This window comes from Oryctolagus cuniculus, chromosome 18 (genome assembly GCF_964237555.1).
Source record: "Oryctolagus cuniculus chromosome 18, mOryCun1.1, whole genome shotgun sequence".
Classification (NCBI taxonomy): domain Eukaryota; kingdom Metazoa; phylum Chordata; class Mammalia; order Lagomorpha; family Leporidae; genus Oryctolagus; species Oryctolagus cuniculus.
Genome location: NC_091449.1, coordinates 1,825,391 through 1,846,221, shown reverse-complemented (window position 1 = coordinate 1,846,221; position 20,831 = coordinate 1,825,391). Strand labels below are relative to the sequence as shown.

The following is a 20,831-nucleotide window of genomic DNA, read 5'->3' as shown; positions in this document are numbered from 1 at the left end:
ACATATAAGAGGTTTTTCCCTAGACATTAATATTCTAGAATGTCTTAGACATTATGGAGAAAGACAAAATGGCCTGTATCTGACCTTCTGGAAAAAAACCTGTGTCTTGGCAAACTCTCTCGCACACATACTGAACGGTTGCAGATCTTGCTGGACATTATTCGTCAGAACAAACATCAGTGGCCCATTAAATTGGAAAGTCATTGGGGTGTCATGGAGAGCATGAATGGGTACACAGAGCCTGACAAAACTTCATCTTTCAATGTATGTCATGTGCCAAGTGCTGAGACCTTTACTACAGAAGAAGGAAGTGGAACAACGTTCCCCCAGCAGTTGCTGGGCAAATCGCCAATGCTTGCCAAACAAGGGTTACCAGAAAAGAAAGATAGGAAGAGAAAAACAACACTGTCGTCCAGTCTAGATACGGATGAAGGCTTCCTGGAAGAAAATGAGAGTGTGCCAAGCAAGAAATTCAAGAAAGATTCCTTGAAAGATCTAGAAAAGGATGGAAGTTCGGAACATGGACCTTCCCTCAGGACCGCCTCTCCTGGAAATTCTCCCCTGGATGAGACTGTTCTTTCTCCTCAGAGTGTGTCTGACAAAAGTCTGCTATTGCCATTGGAACCAGAACGTGCCCAGGACGACCCACAACACGATCAAGACCAATTGTGCCTTGACTCTCACCCAGAGCAACTGCAGCAGGGCTTCCCCAATTTGGGAAACACCTGTTACATGAACTCAATTTTACAGTCACTCTATGCAATTCCATCATTTGCTGATGGCTTACTAGGACAAGGTATTCCATGGGAGAACATTCCTTCTGACGTGCTTATCATGCCTTTAAGTATGTTGCTTGCTTTGAAAGATATTTGTAATCTAGAGACTAGCCAAGACCTACTCAGAGATATTAAAAATGCTATCTCAGCTGTTGCAGAAATATTCTCGGGCAACATGCAGAACGATGCTCATGAATTCTTATGTCAGTGTTTAGACCAGCTGAAAGGCGATTTTGAAAAAGTAAACACCATTTGGAAAACGAGGAGGGAGGCTGGAGATGAAAATTCACCTCCAGAGTTGTTTGCTGGTGATGCTGCCACCAAAGTGTTTGTTTGTCCAGTTGCTTCCAATTTTGAATTTGAATTGCAGGACTACGTGATTTGCAAAGCCTGTGGTCAAGTTGTTGTCGTGATAGAGCCTGGTAATTGTATCTCCATCAACCTACACCCAAAACCAAAAGCATCTCCTTTGTCCCTTCAAAATTGTTTTGATCTTTTCTTTACAACAGAAGAATGTGAGCGCCTCTGTGAAATGTGTAACCACAAGAAGGCTGTGGTGATGCATAAATTTGGCAGGCTACCCAGAGTCTTCATTGTTCATCTGAAACGCTACAGTTTGAGTGACACTTACGCGCTAATGAAGGATGACCAACAAGTTCTTATTCCCAAATATTTGAGTTTATCCTCTAATTGCAATGAAGACACCAGACCACCACTTCCCTTGGATAGTAATGCACCTGTGTTGGACCCCGAAGTACTGAACCTCACCCAAGAGGTTATTTCTGAGAGAGTCAGCCCGTGCACATCATCTGTGAAGCTGACCTGGCAATCCAGTGACTCTTCAGTTCTACATGTGGCACCAGACGAAGATGCTGAACAAAACACACCTCAGAGAATTTGGCAAGCCAGGCCAAAGGAGCAGCAGCAGACTGACCTAGCAAGTGGCTCAAATCTGGAGTCCAAACTGGGCAACGCAAGAGATAGGGAAGTCAGAGAAATGGAGATGCTGGCAGCTGCCTCAGTGATGGATCAGGGAGACATCTCTCTTCTTATGAACTGTGAAGATGAAAGTAATCCTATAAACAACCCAGACAGAGGACTTGAAGAAATTTGTTGTCAAGAGGAGCCTGAACACTCGGATCTGGCTGAAAAGCCCATGAGAGTATTTCAGGCATGGAAAGCCAAGGCACTCTGGCAAAAAGATCTCTGTGAGTGAGATCCCAGTGGAAAGAACAGGTCTTCAAAGAGGGAGGTGCCTTTCTCTGAAGGGAGGAGAGAACCTCCACTTTGACTGTGACCTTGTCTAAACAAAATAAGAGTCGGAGAACTCAAGGGGCGTCCATAGCCTTGGAAACTCATGACTGGTGCATAGGGAGATTATTGATGCCATAAACAGGAGTGTCAATTTGTAAAGTCAACAACAGGAGTCACTGTGCACTTACTCCTCATGTAGGATCTCTGTCCTTAATGTGCTGTACACTGAGGCTTAATGCTATAACGACTACTCAAACAGTATATTTCACTTTGTGTTTCTATGGGGGTGCAAACGATTGAAATCTTTACTTAATGTACACTAAACTGATCTTCTGTAAAAAAAAAAAAAAAGAAATTATCAATTCCCAACTTGACTCTCACTGGGATTAAACATGACAATAGGTCTGATCTGATTTCATCATCATTTAAAAAAATCATCTATTATTTTTCACTTTATGTTTCTGTGTGGGAACAAACTATTGAAATCCTTACTTAAGGTATACTAAGCTGATCTTCTGTATATTAAGATAATCAAAAATGAATCTTGATGTGAATGGAAGGGGAGAGGGAGTGGGAAAGGGGAGGGTTGTGGGTGGGAGGGACGGTATGGGGGGGAAAGCCATTGTAACCCATGAGTTGTACTTTGAAAATTTATATTCATTAAATAAAAGATTAAAAAAAAACATCCTAAAGAGAAAAAAAAAAAGGGGGGGGAGCCTGAAAATCCAGAACCCAAGGACAATGAGAAAACCAGTACATTGGTAGAGTTAGATTTTGATCATGTTAGTGAGTCTTCAAAAGATCTTTGTGACTATGAAAAACACAAGATTTCAGATGGATTGAGAGGCATGATTGAACAGCTGCACGAATCTGTTACCAAAGACATCGTGGGCATGGAGAAAACCATAGCTAAAGTCAAGGAACCAAAAGGAAGCATGCAAATGGGAGATGCTCTTCATTCTTACCGACTGATCAGCGTCATCAGCCACATAGGGAACTCCCCGTGTGCAGGCCATTACATCAGCGACATGTATGACTTTCAGAAGCAGGCCTGGTTCACGTATAGTGATCTGAGGGTGGCAGAAATCCCAGAGGCCATGGTGCAGGAGGCAAGGCTGCACAGTGGGTACATCTTTTTTTACATGCACAATGACATTTTTGAGGCACTTGTGAGCAAGGCAGAGAAGTCCCAGCTAACCAGCCAACAGGAAGAGGTGTTCCTTCCAGGAGAATAAGAGGGCTCCTGAAGCACAAGGAGCTCAGGACAAAGATCAGGGGCTGGTCTTGTGGTGCGAATGCCAGGCTGGTGGAGTGGCACAGCTGCTTCAGCCACCCCTTGGGAAGCACGTAGCCTATCCTGGAGTGCCAGTTTGAGGTCCAATACCTCTGCTTCTGATCCAGCATTCTTACTAATGTGCCCGGGAAAGCAACAGAAGACGGCCTGCGTCCTTGAGCCTCTGCCACACATGTGGGAGACCACAGTGGAGTTCCTGGCTCCTGGCTTCAGCATGGCCCAGCCCTGGCTGTTGGGGCCATTTGGGGAGTGAGCCAGTGGATGAAAGATCGCTCTCATTCTCTCTGTTGTGCCTTTTACAGCAATAAATCGTCTTATATAAAATAAGATGGAAGATCCACAAGACTCATACATAACTCAGGCTAGGTTGCATGATTCTCTCCTACAAGATTCAAATGGCACTTGTCATGTTGTAATGCAGTCGTTTTCCAAGTGTTGCTGTGCAATCAATGTCACAGCAGCAAAGAGGATCTGATCAGAAATGGCAATTTTGAGAACTCACCAATCCAACTGACTTCAAAACTGCAAATGTGGACCAGAAATCTGATGGACATTATGATGCCCATGAACTTTTGAGAAGCACAATCATAGTGTGTAGAGTACCTAGGTTTTATTTTGCTGATGCTGCTGCTGGGGTGTGTGTGTGTGTGTCTGTGTTTGTGTGTGTCTGTGTGTGTGTCTGTGTGTGTATTTATTTAAAGGATTTTAATTATAATTTTAAGCTTCTTGAACTCACATATGTCTGTTTTGTAAGCTCATTGAAATAAATACCCAAACAATGCAAGTACCATTAACTGGCTTCCACGTGTGTTTGTAACTCCTCACTGGAACAATTTGCTACCTAGCAAGCAACTGTATTTCTATATCCTCCCAGGAGCTGCAAGGTAGAACTTCAGGCTTGCATGAGCAATGCAGTTAATGATATGATGAGGACAGGCACTGTGGCTCAGTGGGTTAAGACACTGCTTGGGGTGTTTGCATCCCCTCTTGGAGTTCCTGGGATTGAATGCCACCTCTGCTTCTGAGTCAGCTTCCTGCTAATACACATTCTGGGAGACAGTAGATACTGGCTCCAGGACTTGGGTTCCTGCCACCCACATAAGAGAACTGGATGGATGTCCTGCCTCCTGGCTTCAGCCTGGCCCAGCCTCAGCAGCAGTAGGCATCTGGGGAGTGAATCAATAGAAAGAGGATCAATCCATCTCTCTCCCTCCTTCCCTCCCTCCTCTCTTCCTTCCTCTAGTCCCTCGCACACATCACTTTACCTTTGGAATAAATAAATTAAAACTGCAAAAGTGGTTTTATAATTAAACACTATGTAAAATGGGGCCGGTGTTGTGGTACAGTAGGTTAAGCCACTGCCTGCAATGCTAGCATCCCATATACCTAGCTAGAGTTCTGGCTGCTCCACTCCCAATCCAGCTCCCTGCAGATGTGCCTGGAAAAGCAGAAGATGCCCCAAGTGCTTAGGTCCCTGCTGCACATTGGGAAACCTGGGTGGAATTCCAGGCTCCTGACTTCAGCTCGGCCTAACCCCAACTCTTGTGGCCATTTGGGGAGTGAATCAGCAGAAAGAAGATCTTTCTGTCTTCCTCTGTCTCTCTGCCCCTGCACCCACCTGGAAGACTCAGATGAAGCTCCAGGCTTCAAACTGGCCCAGCTCCAGCCATTGTGGCCATTGGGGAATTAATCAGGAAGTGGAAGACCTCTCTCTGTCTCTTTCTCTCTCTCTCTGGACCCCTGTCTTTCAAATAACCTTTAAAAAAAAGGAAGGGATGGAGGGAAAGAGGGAGGAAAGAAGGAGGAAATAGTGATGAGCAATCATTTTCTCTTGGTCACACTTCAGTTGGGTTCTTTGCGAACTCACTCATGTTTGGAACAGTACTTCTCAATGTTGGCATGGTTGATTGGTTAGTTCGTACTTTGGTGTAGTGGGCTGTCCTACTTAGTAAGATTTCTGACCTCAATCCACTAGAGATCAGTACAATCTAGTCATGCCATCAAACCCTGTTGAACATCTACCAGGGCTGCAATCACCCTGATTGATGGTTTCTTCCCCCATCACAGTACCCCACATATCATTTGGAGTGATTGAGCAGTACTTTTAAAAACAAGCATTCAAGGCAGTGGGCATGTTTTCAGGATCCACAGCTTTACAAATGTTTAATCACCTGGAATGAAAGAACCGAGAATGGCCTTGTGAAGACTCAGTGACAAGCACCATTTATGAGGCAGTGCTTGTGGAGGTTTGAACTCTGATGTTCACGAACCTATCTGAAGCGTCATTTCTGCCCTACCCTGGTGTCCCAGAACCAAGGGGTGGAAGCCACTGTGACATGTCCCACTCTGATTCATTGGCAAAAATATTTACCCGCTACTCCTGTGAATGAGGGCTGATTGGTACAAGCACTAACATTGGAGACGAAAGCCTACATACAAGCATGTAAGTGTTGCATTCTATGGAACAGACTTTGTGTCAGCCAGTCTGCCTTGATTCAGCTTTTCTGTGTTTAAAAAGTAAACAACTCATGTTGGAATCCTAACCTGTCAGTACTTCAGAATGCAAGTGTATTCGGTGATAGGATTTTTATAGATATGATTAAATTAAAATGAGTTCATGGCATTCCCTAATCCTATGTGATGGTATCCTTATAGGAAGAAGACATTTGGACACAGATACTAAAGGAAGATACCTTGAAGATACAGGAAGATGTCGAGACATCTGCCAGCCAGAAAGGCTTAAAACATCCTGCCCTCAGAGGAAACCAACCATGATGACACCTTGATCTTGGATCTCTAGAGTCAAGTGCTGTCGAATTAAATTTCTGTTGTGGCTGGCACTGTGGTATAGCAGGTGGAAGCTGCCTCCTCTGGTGCTGGCATCCCATATGGGCACCGGTTCTGCTCACAAGTGCTCCACTTCTGATCCAGCACTCTGCTATGACCTGGGAAAACAGTGAAGGATGGACCAAGTGCTTTGGCCCCTACCCCCACGTGGGAGACCCAGAGGAGGCTCTTAGCTCCTGCCTTCAGATTGGTGAAACTCCAGCCATTGCGGGCATTTGGGGAGTGAACCAGTGGCTGCAAGAACTCTCTCTCTGTCTCACTCTCTGTCTCTCTCTCTCTCTCTCCTTCTCTCTCTGTGTACCTAAACTTTCAAATAGGTAAATGAATTTTTTAAAAAAAGAAGCTAATTTCTAGTGCTTAGGCCAGTCTGTGGCACAGTTGACCCTTGAACCATGAAGGAGTGAGGAATACTGACCCCCTTGCAAGAAAAAGCCTGAGTAAAACTCTCGACTCCCCTTAAAAGCTAACTCCTAAATGCCTACTATTGGCAGGAAGCTTTACCAATAACATAAAGTATCAGCAAACTATGTATGTTATACATATTATATATGGTGAAAAATACGTAAGGATTGAGACATCATTTTTACTTGATGAGTTTATTAGGGAGACTAACTGCTCACATGTGTAAGATTAATGTTACAGGGCATTTCAGGTGGATCCTCACCACACTGGAGCCCACAGTAATAGCAACAAGATGTGGCTAAGAGATTATAGAAGCACAGTATGTGCAAGTTAATACTACACTTTTGTTTGCATTTCTCTTGACTGCGAATGGTGCCATCAACAGTCTGAGTTTTTGTGTGCATGTGTCTTGGCAAAGTTTTACAATAGATTTGGATATTCCATGGTAGTAAAGTACAAAGGAGATGATTATTACCTATACTTCTTGCACTCATGCACATACTTTGTAAAATGTATTTCTAAGTTCTGTGACTCATCTGGGAGCTTTTTCCAATCCCTGTGTAAGAAGAACCACAGAGTTCATACCTGTACTCTCACTACAAGCCTAGAAAACTACCACCACCTCCTTCTGCCAGAGCCAATGCAGGACTAATACACTGCTCGGTCGCTTTGACACGAGCAAGGTTATATGCCTGGTATGGAGGATATTCTGCACAGAGCAGCTCTGGACAGGCACAGCTGTGACAGCACAATGTCTCCAGTAATAAAGATCGGGTCTTTCCTCAAGGTAAACTACACTTGCCTTCTAGAAACACGGGCACAGGGAAAGGAAGCATGATATGAACAGTTAAAGAAGCCATGGAGACCAACAGTGCTCTCCCCACATGTTCCTATTGACACATGGAAGTCTGGCACATACAAAGGTGTTTAAAAAGTTCACGGAGGGGCCGGCACTGTGCCTAGTGCCAGCGTCGCATGTGGGTGCCAGTTCGAGTCCAGGCTGCTCCTCTTCTGATCCAGCTCTCTGCTATGCACTGGGACAACAGTGGAAGATGGTCCAAGTTCTTGGGTTCCTGTACCTCGTGGGAGAGCTGGAAGAAGCTCCAGGCTTCGGGTTGGCACAGCTCTGGCTGTTTTGGCCAATTGGGGAGTGAGCCAGCAGATGGAAGACACCTCTCTCTCTGAATCTCCTTCTCTCTCTGTGCAACTCTAACTTTCAAGTAAATAAATATATCTTTCAAAAAAAAGTAGAAGCAGGGCCTGGCACTGTGGCAAAATGGGTTTTTCACTCCCCAAATGGCTACAAAGGCTGGAGCTGGGCCGATCCAAAGCCAAGAGCCAGGAGCTTCTTCCAGGTCTTCCAGGTGGGTGCAGAGTCCCAAGGACTTGGGCCATCCTCTACCGCTTTCCCAGGCAATAGCAGAGATGGGTTGGAAATCAGCAGCTGGGACTCCAACCTGTGCCCATATGGGATGAGGCACTGCAGGCAGTGGCTTCACTCGCTACACCACGACAGGTGCCAGCCCCTGTAAACCTCACTTTCACACTTCTTTCTGGCATCAGAAAGGTCTACTAAGTGTTTACATGATTCAGTCATATCTTTCCAATGTCGTCACACATGGTGCCCCTCAGAATGCATTAAGAAGCAGAGTGTGAGTGGGTGACCACAGAAGATCTCTGCTGCACTTAGCTCCAGATCACTTGACTCCTGGGGTATGTGAGGCACAAATCTCAAGCAGCTGAAAGCCAGTATGAGGCCATACAGAGCTACGTTTGAGCTGCTGTATATGCAGGACATGGACACTGAGGACGAGAGAAGGCGCAGGCCATGGCAAAGCCAGAGCTCCAGGCAAGAGGACGGAAAGTTCCTGGACACAGGCCCAGTTCCATGGCATGCAACAGAGTCTCTGCCGTCCCACAGGGCTCAGAATTAAGACCACCCTGAATGTGGCTTGATTCTCTGCTCTTGCCATCTTGAAATTCTGTCTTGAAGTAAAAATCCTATTCCTTACAGATCCTTGGGGCACCTGGCATTTGGAATTTTTAATGATCTTGTATAAGGGACCAGGCATATTCATTTCTCACAGGACTCCTAAATCAGGTGGCCAGTCCGTCTACATAAACAGAGTAAACACAAGGAAACCAGCAGCAAAGACTGAAATAATCAAGAGAGGGCATTGGGCATAGTGGTAAAGATGCCGCTTGAGACACCCACATCCCGGATCAGAGTGCCTGGGGTGGAGTCCTGGCTCCACTAGCAACTCCAGCTGCCTGCAGCCTATTGTGTGCCCGACGAGGCAGCAGATGATGGTCCAGGTACCTGGGCTGCTGCCATCCATGTGGGAGACCAGGTTGCAGTTCCTGGCTTTACCCACTATGCCACAACGCCAGCCCCAACTCCACTTCTGATCTAGCTCCCTGCTGATGTGCACAGGAAAGCAGTAGAAGATGGCTCAACTACTCAGGCCCCTGCTGCCCATGTAGGAACCCTGGATGGAGTCCTAGGTTCCTGACTTTGGCCTGGCTCACCCCTAGCAATTGTGGCCATTTTAGGAGTGAAGCAGCACAAGAAAGATCTCCAGCTCTCTCTATCTGTAACTCTGCCTTTATACTAAAGAGATAAATCTTGGGCCAGCGCCATGGCTCACTTGCTTAATCCCCCGCTTGCCTGTCAAAAACTAAACAAAATAAATAAAGCAAGTTGCCCCCCAAAATAAAGATGTATTTTGTTTATTTTTGGGGGGGTGCAACTTGCTTTATTAAACAGAAAATGGAATCTGTGTGGCATGGAAGGTGAGGTCCCTCCCTCCTTCCCTGCCTCCTTCCATCCTTCCTAGATTCCCTCCCCACTTTGCTCTCTCCCTCTCTTTTTTTTTAACTTTTATTTAGTAAACATAAATTTCCAAAGTGCAGTTTATAGATTACAATGGCTTCCCTGCCCCCAATAACTTCCCTCCCACTCGCACACCTCCCATCTCCCGCTCCCTCTTCCATTCACATCAAGATTCATTTTCAATTATCTTTATAGACTGAAGATCGATTTAGTATCTATTAAGTAAAGATTTCATCAGTTTGTACCCACACAGAACATAAAGTGTAAACTACTGGTTCAGTACTAGTTATACCGTTAATTCACATTGGATAACACATTAATGACAGAGATCCCACATGGCCTAGCGGTTAGGATTCCTGGTTTTCACCCAGGCGGCCTGGCTTTGACTCCTGGGGTGGGAAGTTGAAAATAAATCTTTAAAAAATAATTTTTCAGAATACCAAAAACAATTCCATGGAGAATGTAATTCAGTTAAACACCTGGACAGAAGAGACACTCCATTCTTTATCTGTGATGTACATTCAACACACTTGTATCTCAGCTCCCACACCACTTTGTTGTATATACTTGATAGCTAGTTGTTTAAAAATATTATTAGAGAAAAAGATAAGGCAAAGAGGAAAATATTTCATTCATATCTCTCCCATCAGTTATTATAAAACATCCTTAACATGTTAACATCATGACATATACACATCTCATTTTTTTAGAAAAACACTTTTATTTGATTAAAAAGTACATGATTCCTATTAATTACATATTTCACCAAAGTGCGTAGACAGAAATAATCATCCTACTTCCCAAGAGTTCCTGTCTGTTAACAGTAAGCCAATGAAATTCCAGGCCTCTACTATTTCGAGTTCATACAAAGCAAGCTGGAGGGATAGATGGATGAGCGCATGTAAATATTTGGAACCAGATGTCTTCTAACTGAATGGGAACTCCATGAGGTCAGGGATTTTCTCTGCTGTGTTCCCTGCTACATCCTCCACCTACTTTTAGCAAGGTCTCTCACCTGGGACTTTGTTAGTACTGGGGCTGGATAACTCTTCATTGCACAGGGTGGGGATAGCAACAGCATCTTCCTCTGTGTTTTCGATGAAGCAGCGTCCCTGGCAAGAACACCCTTTCAGTGTGGCAGCCAAAACCATCTCCACACATTACCAGATGGCCGCTCAAGGGCAACACTGCCACCAGCTCAGAACCACTGACCTAGAAAACATGTGGCACAAAAGAAAGGCTTGCTGAATGGATGAAGTGCTTGGAAAATCATTTAGGAGCAATTTTAAAAGTAAACCAAACCCTGTGGCATAGCACATAAAGTGGCTGCCTGCAGTGCTGGCATCCCATATGGACACCAGTTCAAGTCCTGCCTGTCCACTTCCCATCCAACTCTCTGCTATGGCCTGGGAAGGCAGTGAAAGATGGCCCAAGTCCTTGGGCCCCTGCACCCATGTGGGAGACCCAGAAGAAGCTCCTGGCTTTAGACAAGCTCAGTTGTAGCTGATGTGACCATCTGGGGATTGAACCAGCAGATGGAAGACCGAGCTCTCTCCTCCCCTCCCCTCCCCCTCTTCTTCTGCCTCTCTGTAACTCTGCCTTTCAAATAAAATAATAGATCTTAAGAAAAAGGGTTGGTGGCCGGTGCTGTAACACAGCAGGTTAAAGCCCTGGCCTGAGGCATTGACATCCCATATGGACGCTGGTTCTAGTCCTGGCTGCTCATCTTCTGATCCAGCTCTCTGCTGTGGCCTTGGAGAGAGAGCAGTAGAAGATGGCCCAAGTCCTTGGGCCCCTGCACCCACGTGGGAGACCTGGTGGAAGCTCCAGGCTCCTGGCTTCAGATCGTCTCAGCTCCAGCCATTGCAGCCATCTGGCGAGTGAACCAGTTGATGGAAAACCTCTCTCTGTCTCTACCTCTCTATTGCTCTGTCTTTCAAATCAATACAATAAATCTTAAAACAAATTGAGCCTGCTGAGAAGTACACAAGGAGAAACACAAAGGAATAGGAGAATCCAGATCTGCTCTGTGCCCTCTACAATAATCCACACCCCGAGTCCAAGCATTTAGCTGACATGGGCCCACACCCGAGTTCAGAAAGGATGGGTGATCATGAGGAGCTGGGGTGACCTGTCCATAGTAATCGAGTGAATTCCACGAGTTCAGCAGTAGCAAACAGGCAGAACCGTGTGCTGAGATTGCCATGCCAACCTTCAGGCCACATCAACTCCAGGAATTGGTGCTATGCCTGCGCAGAGCCACCCTCCGGCGACACTACCATCGCAGACTACATTTCCCTTAAGGTCCCATGGCACGTCCTCCCGCAAGACCTGCTGGGAAAGCCGCTGCTTGCAGAAGACTTGTGGTGGCCTTTGCCGGGGATTCCATTTTCCTGTAGGGGGCAGGGGGGTGAAAATGAAGATGCTCGAAGCCTGAGAGTGGAAGTCCCGACCCCTTTTAATTTCTCTTTCTCGCTCTTCAGTGGGCCCCTCCTTCGTCAGTGTCTGAGCCAGCCCCATGTGCACCTTCCCCAGCGCGGGCAGCCACCCCCGTGCGCCTCTCTGCCGCCCCAGCCAGCGCCCGCGGGGCCAGCACCACACAGCAGCCATGTCCGGAGGCTCGGGCTGGCAGCCCCGGCAGGCGCGGGGTCTGGGCTCTAGAAGGCTGGGAAGTGGAGGTCCACTTGTGCTCTGGGGATTTCTGTTCCCTTCCTCTCTGAGTGAGGAAAAGTTTTATATAGTTGTAAAGACCGAGAATGGAAAGCATGCTGCAAGGAAAAGATAAAATGACCACCCCAGACTCAAGTGGGGTGACCAGGAGGGCTGTAGTCAGCTGTTCCCATGTACTACACGAGTGAGGAAGGCGCAAGTGTGAGTTCGAGTGGCCAGGCGATCCCACATGGGTGCCGGTTCTAGGACCGGCCGCCCCGGTGCGCATCCATCTACCTGCTGAGCTCAGTGCCTGGTCCGGCCTCCCGTGGGAGACCCGGATGGAGATCCCAGGGCCCTGGCTGTGGCCCCGCTGCGGCCCTGGCTGTGGCCCCAGTGCAGCCCTGCCTGAGCCTGGCGGAGCCCTGGCGGATGCCCGGTGTGGCCCTGCAAGATGCCGGTGGAGCCCTGGTTGAGGCCTGGGTTGGCCCTGGCTGGGGCCTGGGTTCTTGCTGCTCAACTTGTGATTCTTATGTATATTTGCAATGATGTCCAAAGTTAAAATTTGTGTCATAGAGGCGGGTGCCGTGGCTCCCTAGGTTAATCTTCTGCTTGTAGTGCCCACATCCCATGTGGGCACCGGGTTCCAGTCTCGACCCACTCTTCCAGTCCAGGTCTCTGCTGTGGCCCGGGAAGGCAGTGGAGGATGGCCTGAGTGCTTGGGCCCCAGCACCCAAGTGGGAGACCCAGATGAAGCTCCTGGCTCCTGGCTTCAGTTCGGTGCAACTCTGCCCGTTGTGGCCATTTGGGGGGTGAAGCAACACAAGGAAGACCTTTCTCAATCTTTCTCACTGCCTAACTATATTTGTCAAAAAAAAAAAATGGTGTCATAAACAAATACAGTAAAATACAGTTGTCTACTGCTAGCATTTTTTGGGGAGGGGAGACAGGCAGAGTTAGCGAGAGAGACGGAGAGAAAGGTCTTCCTTCCATTGGTTCACAATGCAAATGGCCAGTAGTGCTAGCACGCTGTGCTGATCCAAAGCCAGGAGCCAGGTGCTTCCTCCTGGTCTCTCATGCAAGTGCAGAGCCCAAGCACTTGGGCCATCCTCCACTGCCTCCGGGCCACAGCAGAGAGCTGGACTTGAAGAGGAGCATTCAGGTCAGAACCGGCACCCCAACCGGGAATAGAACCCGGGGTGCCGTCATCTCAGGCAGAGGACTAGCCTAGTGAGCCATGGCGCCAGAGCTAGCTAGCCTTTTTTAGGCATTTTATGCTTTTTAAAGATATATTTATTTTATTTGAACTTCAGAGTTACAGAAAGGCAGAGGCACGGGGGGAGGGTGGGAGAGAGAGAGACAGGGAGAGATCGAGAGAGAGAGAGGGCTTCCATCCGCTGGTTCACTCCCCAGATGGCCCAGATTCTGCAGCTGGGCTGATCCAGAGACAGGCCCTCCTCAGCTGCTTCCCAAGGCCAGGGCAGCGAGCAGGATGGGAAGCAGAGCCCTGGCCTCAGCCCCTGCACCACAACACCCACCCCTGCAGGCATTTTAAATTCATTGCCCTAGGGGATAGCCACACCTAAAAGGGTGTTTCCTGGGCGGGGCTGCCAGGGGTGTATAAATGAAAGGCGCTGGCTGACTGCACATCAGAGTTCTCATCCACTCCCACAGCGAGGACAGCAGCTCTCCATGTCCACACCGTGAGTTTGCTTCGGCCTGTCAGTGGGCTGTTTGGTGTGTGGGGGTGCTTTGAGAAGGTCCCGGGGCGGGAGGCATTGTGGCATCTTTAGCTGGCCTTTGGGATACTGGTGTGCAGATGGAGCCCTGGCTACTCCACTTCCTCTCCTGCCTCCTGATATTGGTTTGGAAAGCAGCAGATGGTGGCCCAAGTATTTGGGTCCCTGTCCCCATGTGGGAGACCTGGCTGGAGTTCCAAGCTCTTCGTTTTGGCCTGGCCCAGCCTTGGCTGTTGTGGCCACTTGAGGAGTGAACGGGAGATGAAAGGTATCTCTTGGGTCTCCCTCTCTGTCATTCTGCCTTTTAAGTATATGGAAATGCATATAATGAAAACATGCATGGATTTTTTAAAAGTTTATACAAAACCTTATCCCTTTTTTTGTTTTCATTTTTGTTTCTTTCTGTTTGTTTTAAAACCTCATCTTTGATGGCTGGCACTGTGGCTCGCTAGGCTAATCCTCTGCCTGCAGCACATGTACCCCCGGTTCTAGTCCCGGTTGGGGTTCTGGATTCTGTCCCGGTTGCCCCTCTTCCAGGCCAGCTCTCTGCTGTGGCCCGGGAAGGCAGTGGAGGATGGCCCAAGTGCTTGGGTCCTGCACCCGCATGGGAGACCAGGTGGAAGCACCCGGCTCCTGGCTTCAGATCGGCACATTGCACTGGCCGTAGCGACCATTTTGGGGGTGAACCAATGGAAGGAAATCCTTTCTCTCTGTCTCTCTCTCTCTCTCACTGTCTAACTCTGCCTGTCAAAAAATAATAAAATTTGTCTTTTCATTCCATTTTCTATGAGCTTTTTGAAGATCACTCATATGCACTCAGAGAATGTGAGACTACATTTATTTCCCTCAAAGGATAATCAGTTATTGTCTGAGGGGGTTTATCTTCCACCATTGATGGGGATGAATTATAAATTAGCAGGTCTTGATTCTGGGTTTTGCTTTTGGAATAGTTTTTAATTTTCTGTGACCTTGGATTCTGGCATCTCCAGAAGGGAACGTGCACTTAAAATGCAAATTATGGGGGGCCAGCCTTGTAGTGCAGGGCAATAAAGCTCTTCCTGTAACACTGGCATCCCATATGGGTGCTGGTTCAAGTCCTGGCCATTCTTAACACCAATCCAACAAGCAAACTGTAAACAACACATGATGAAGGCTACTCATCTTTTGGTATCCTTTCGGGATGCAACTGGAGATCTCTACTCCTTATGATTCCCCCTTCCCTTAAATTAAAGATTCAGTGAGAAGAAACATCCCCTATGAAAAAACAAAGTCATTTCTCACAAGCACAGTGATAGGAGGATGAAATACAGGGCCTCTGGGTTCATACTGTGGTCGCTATGGGTACACAATGCAGGTGTTAGTATCTCTCAGAAAATTGAAGGTGCATTAACTATTTGTTAAAGACTTACTTGTTTTTTATTTATTTTGAAAGAGTTACAGAGAGAGAAGTCTTCCATTAGCTGGTTCACTCCCCAAATGGCTGTGATACCAGGAGGTGAGCTATATTCCTGTGTGAGAGCCATTCTTACCAGGGGAGGGAGAGATGTCTCCTCATTGTGGTTTGATTTGCATTTCCCTGATGGCTAGTGATCCTGAACATTTCTTCATGTGTCTGTTGGCCATTTGGATATCCTCTTGAAAATGTCAGTTTAAGCCCGTGGCCCATCTCTTAACTGGGCTGTGTGTTTTGTTGTGGTGCAGTTTTATGATCACAACAGTGCTGTTGTTGCAATCCCGTTTCACTTATGTGACACTAAGACCCAGGAAGCTTGAGTTTCAAGCTTCATGTTCCAAGAGCAGTAAATAAGAAACCAGTCTCTGACTTCTAGCAGCTGGAATGTATATTGTGTGATCATAGTGTATCCTCCTTGTTGCCTGTTTCTCAACAGAAAAAAAAAAAAAAACAAACAAACATGCTTAAAGTTCTAGGCCTTTCAAATAAACAAATAAATTTTAAAATTCTAATTGTGGCAGAGCTCCAAAAATCTCACCACCAAGACTGTGGCTGTATTAATCCAATCTATGTGATTGGGAAGGGCTGGATTTAGAAAGGTATTTGGAGGTAATCTCATTATCACACTGGATTTCCTGTTTGGTTTAATTAATTTTTAAGACATTTGAGCGCTGGGTGCCTGGGCTCACTAGGCTAATCCTCTCCCTGCAGCGCCAGCACCCTGGGTTCTCGTCCCGGTTGGAGCACCAGATTCTCTCCTGGTTGCTCCTCTTCCAGTCCAGCTCTCTGCTGTGGCGTGGAAGGCCGTGGAGGATGGCACAAGAGCTAGGGCCCTACACCTGCATGAGAGTCCAGGAGGAAGCACCTGGCTGCTGGCTTCGGATCAGCTCAGCGGGCTGGCTGTATTGGCAATTTGGGAGCTGCACCAACGGAAAAGGAAGACCTTTCTCTCTCTCTCTCTCTCTCTCTCTCTCTCTCTCTCTGTCTATATCAGCATGTCAAAAATAAAAAATGAAGAAAAATTAAGAAAAAAAGGAAGTTGTGAAAATTCATCAGGTGTATCTGAAAAAAATGTACAAAAAAAAGTCATTGGAGGGTGTTGCATTGCCATTTGCTTTCTTGTCTTTACAAACTTTTATTTATTTGACAGGCACAGTTACAGAGAGAGGGAGAAACAGAGCTCCTCCATCCACTGGTTCTCTTCCCAGAGGGCCATGGGGGCCAGGGCTGGGGCAGGCTGAAGCCAGGAGCCCAGAGCCTCTTCCAGATCCCACCCGTGGTGTGGGTGCAGGAGCCCAAACACTTGGGCCATCTTTTTCTCCCTTCTCAGGCCCACCAGCAGGGAGCTAGATTGGAAGTGGAGCAGCTGGGTCTCAAAGTGGCACCCATAGAGGATGCTGGTGTTGCATGTGGTGGTTTAACCCACTATGCCAAAACACTAGCCTCTGCATTTGCTTTCTACCAGATAGTGAAATCAAACAACAGAAGATGTGGTTGGGAATCCACTGGTGATGACATAAAACTCACTTTTTGAGATTTCCTATTTTTCTTTCAGCAGCCTTGGCACTCAGGATTCTACTTGCAGTGTGGCCACAGACAACTCTCCAAAGAGTCAATTCCCTTGAATTCTGACTCAAGTGTCTTTGGCCGGAACTGAGAATGGACAACAGGTAATATCTTTTTTTCTGTAGTTTCCTTTGAATTTTTTTTTCATTTGCTTTTTCTGACATCAGAATGTTGGAAAGACACAGACATTCTAGGCTGCTTAGAAAGACATAGGCAAATGGGTGAGGGGAGGGAGAAGAATTAAGAAAGTCATTTTAAATTTTCATTGCATTTGGAAGGCAGAGAGAGAGATCTTCCATCTACTGGTTCAGTCCTCAAATGCCTGCAACCATCAGGGCTGGGCCAGGCTAAAGCCAGGAGCCCAGAACTAGTGCACGTTTCCACACAGGTGGTAGAGTCCCAAATAATTGAACCTCACGTGCTGCCTCGGAGGGTCTGCATTATGCTGTGTCTCTCTCTTCATGTTTCTCTTCGCCTACCCTCCTCAATTTTCATGAAAAGCTCACCATCTTAATTCTGTTTTCATACTCCTTGCATGAAATGGCTGCTTGCATGCTCAGCATTTACTCAAGTCCCCACTGTAGCTACATTTCTATTAAAATGTCCGTGTGTCTTTTTCTTTAGGGTACATGCGTTGTATTTGTAAACAAAGAACATCCCCTCACAAAGTGCATGGTTTTGTGCAGACGTGGAACAAGAGGACTGGACCTAGTACGTTGAAAGAACCCATCACACAAACAGTGGAAAGGGAAAAGGATATTCAACTGATTTTCATGTTTCAAGGTGGAAAACCTATAGATAAGAGGTTTTTCCCTAGACATTAATATTCTAGAATGTTTTAGACATTATGGAGAAAGACAAAATGGCCTGTATCTGACCTTCTGGAAAAAAACCTGTGTCTTGGCAAACTCTCTCGCACACATACTGAATGGTTGCAGATCTTGCTGGACATCATTCGTCAGAACAAACATCAGTGGCCCATTAAATCGGAAAGTTATTGGGGTGTCATGGAGAGCATGAATGGGTACACAGAGCCTGAAAAAACTCCATCTTCCAATGTATGTCGTGTGCCAAGTGCCGAGACCTTTACTACAGAAGAAGGAAGTGGAACAACGTTCCCCCAGCAGTTGCTGGGCAAATCGCCAATGCTTGCCAAACAAGGGTTACCAGAAAAGAAAGATAGGAAGAGAAAAACAACACTGTCGTCCAGTCTAGATACGGATGAAGGCTTCCTGGAAGAAAATGAGAGTGTGCCAAGCAAGAAATTCAAGAAAGATTCCTTGAAAGATCTAGAAAAGGATGGAAGTTCAAAACATGGACCTTCCCTCAGGACCGCCTCTCCTGGAAATTCTCCCCTGGATGAGACTGTTCTTTCTCCTCAGAGTGTGTCTGACAAAAGTCTGCTATTGCCATTGGAACAAGAACGTGCCCAGGACGACCCACAACACGATCAAGACCAATTGTGCCTTGACTCTCACCCAGAGCAACTGCAGCAGGGCTTCCCCAATTTGGGAAACACCTGTTACATGAACTCAATTTTACAGTCACTCTATGCAATTCCATCATTTGCTGATGGCTTACTAGGACAAGGTATTCCATGGGAGAACATTCCTTCTGACGTGCTTATCATGCCTTTAAGTATGTTGCTTGCTTTGAAAGATATTTGTAATCTAGAGACTAGCCAAGACCTACTCAGAGATATTAAAAATGCTATCTCAGCTGTTGCAGAAATATTCTCGGGCAACATGCAGAACGATGCTCATGAATTCTTATGTCAGTGTTTAGACCAGCTGAAAGGCGATTTTGAAAAAGTAAACACCATTTGGAAAACGAGGAGGGAGGCTGGAGATGAAAATTCACCTCCAGAGTTGTTTGCTGGTGATGCTGCCACCAAACTGTTTGTTTGTCCAGTTGCTTCCAATTTTGAATTTGAATTGCAGGACTACGTGATTTGCAAAGCCTGTGGTCAAGTTGTTGTCGTGATAGAGCCTGGTAATTGTATCTCCATCAACCTACACCCAAAACCAAAAGCATCCCCTTTGTCCCTTCAAAATTGTTTTGATCTTTTCTTTACAACAGAAGAATGTGAGCGCCTCTGTGAAATGTGTAACCACAAGAAGGCTGTGGTGATGCATAAATTTGGCAGGCTACCCAGAGTCTTCATTGTTCATCTGAAACGCTACAGTTTGAGTGACACTTACGCGCTAATGAAGGATGACCAACAAGTTCTTATTCCCAAATATTTGAGTTTATCCTCTAATTGCAATGAAGACACCAGACCACCACTTCCCTTGGATAGTAATGCACCTGTGTTGGACCCCGAAGTACTGAACCTCACCCAAGAGGTTAATTCTGAGAGAGTCAGCCCGTGCACATCATCTGTGAAGCTGACCTGGCAATCCAGTGACTCTTCAGTTCTGCATGTTGCACCAGACGAAGATGCTGAACAAAACACACCTCAGAGAATTTGGCAAGCCAGGCCAAAGGAGCAGCAGCAGAGTGACCTAGCAAGTGGCTCAAATCGGGAGTCCAAACTGGGCAACGCAAGAGATAGGGAAGTCAGAGAAATGGAGATGCTGGCAGCTGCCTCAGTGATGGATCAGGGAGACATCTCTCTTCTTATGATCTGTGAAGATGAAAGTAATCCTATAAACAACCCAGACAGAGGACTTGAAGAAGTTTATTGTCAAGAGGAGCCTGAAAATCCAGAACCCAAGGACGATGAGAAAACCAGTACATTGGTAGAGTTAGATTTTGATCATGTTAGTGAGTCTTCAAAAGATCTTTGTGACTACGAAAAACACAAGATTTCAGAAGGATTGAGAGGCGTGGTTGAGCAGCTGCACGAATCTGTTACCAAAAACATCGTGGGCATGGAGAAAACCATAGCTAAAGTGAAGGAACCAAAAGGAAGCATGCAAATGGGAGATGCTCTTCATTCTTACCGACTGATCAGCGTCATTAGCCACATAGGGAACTCCCCGTGTGCAGGCCATTACATCAGCGATGTGTATGACTTTCAGAAGCAGGCCTGGTTCACGTATAGTGATCTGAGGGTGGCAGAAATCCCAGAGGCCATGGTGCAGGAGGCAAGGCTTCACAGTGGGTACATCTTTTTTTACATGCACAATGACATTTTTGAGGCACTTGTGAGCAAGGCAGAGAAGTCCCAGCTAACCAGCTAAGGAAGAGGTGTTCCTTCCAGGAGAATAAGAGGGCTCCTGAAGACACAAGGAGCTCAGGACAAAGATCAGGGGCTGGTCTTGTGGTGCGAATGCCAGGCTGGTGGAGTGGCACAGCTGCTTCAGCCACCCCTTGGGAAGCACGTAGCCTGTCCTGGAGTGCCAGTTTGAGGTCCAATACCTCTGCTTCTGATCCAGCATTCTTACTAATGTGCCCGGGAAAGCAACAGAAGACGGCATGCGTCCTTGAGCCTCTGCCACACATGTGGGAGACCACAGTGGAGTTCCTGGCTCCTGGCTTCAGCATGGCCCAGCCCTGGCTGTTGGGGCCATTTGGGGAGTGAGCCAGTGGATGAAAGATCGCTCTCATTCTCTCTGTTGTGCCTTTTACAGCAATAAATCGTCTTATATAAAATAAGATGGAAGATCCACAAGACTCATACATAACTCAGGCTAGGTTGCATGATTCTCTCCTACAAGATTAAAATGGCACTTGTCATGTTCTAATGCAGTGGTTTTCCAAGTGTTGCTGTGCAATCAATGTCACAGCAGCAAAGAGGATCTGATCAGAAATGACAATTTTGAGACCTCTCCAATCCAACTGACTCAGAAACTGCAAATGCGGACCAGAAATCTGATGGACATTATGATGCCCATGAACTTTTGAGAAGCACAATCATAGTGTTTAGAGTACCTAGGTTTTATTTTGCTGATGCTGCTGCTGGGGTGTGTGTGTGTGTGTCTGTGTTTGTGTGTGTCTGTGTGTGTGTCTGTGTGTGTATTTATTTAAAGGATTTTAATTATAATTTTAAGCTTCTTGAACTCACATATGTCTG

At 46.6% G+C, this 20,831-nt stretch overlaps 2 protein-coding genes across 2 annotated transcripts; both read left to right on the top strand.

The window, feature by feature from the left end:
* Positions 1-213: 213 nt before the first annotated feature.
* On the top strand, positions 214-3,265 carry LOC100348359 (ubiquitin carboxyl-terminal hydrolase 29). The gene is made up of 2 exons (XM_070063328.1): positions 214-1,938; positions 2,858-3,265. Exons 1-2 carry the CDS (start codon positions 214-216, stop codon positions 3,263-3,265), a joined length of 2,133 nt encoding a protein of 710 aa, XP_069919429.1.
* Positions 3,266-17,441: 14,176 nt separating this feature from the next.
* LOC138846742 (ubiquitin carboxyl-terminal hydrolase 29-like) lies at positions 17,442-19,998 on the top strand. The gene is made up of 2 exons (XM_070063327.1): positions 17,442-17,618; positions 17,808-19,998. The coding sequence occupies exons 1-2, from the start codon at positions 17,443-17,445 to the stop codon at positions 19,996-19,998; spliced, it is 2,367 nt and encodes a 788-aa protein (XP_069919428.1). The 5' UTR covers position 17,442.
* Positions 19,999-20,831: the final 833 nt, after the last annotated feature.

Excerpts from the sequence above, each read along its gene's own strand:
- LOC100348359 (XM_070063328.1), top strand. The coding sequence starts at position 214 with ATGGAGAGCATGAATGGGTACACAGAGCCTGACAAAACTTCATCTTTC. Across the intron at positions 1,939-2,857 it reads TGGCTGAAAAGCCCATGAGA|ATTTCAGATGGATTGAGAGG; the intron begins GTATTTCAGGCA and ends GAAAAACACAAG.
- LOC138846742 (XM_070063327.1), top strand. The coding sequence starts at position 17,443 with ATGCGTTGTATTTGTAAACAAAGAACATCCCCTCACAAAGTGCATGGT. Across the intron at positions 17,619-17,807 it reads GGAAAACCTATAGATAAGAG|TTATTGGGGTGTCATGGAGA; the intron begins GTTTTTCCCTAG and ends TAAATCGGAAAG.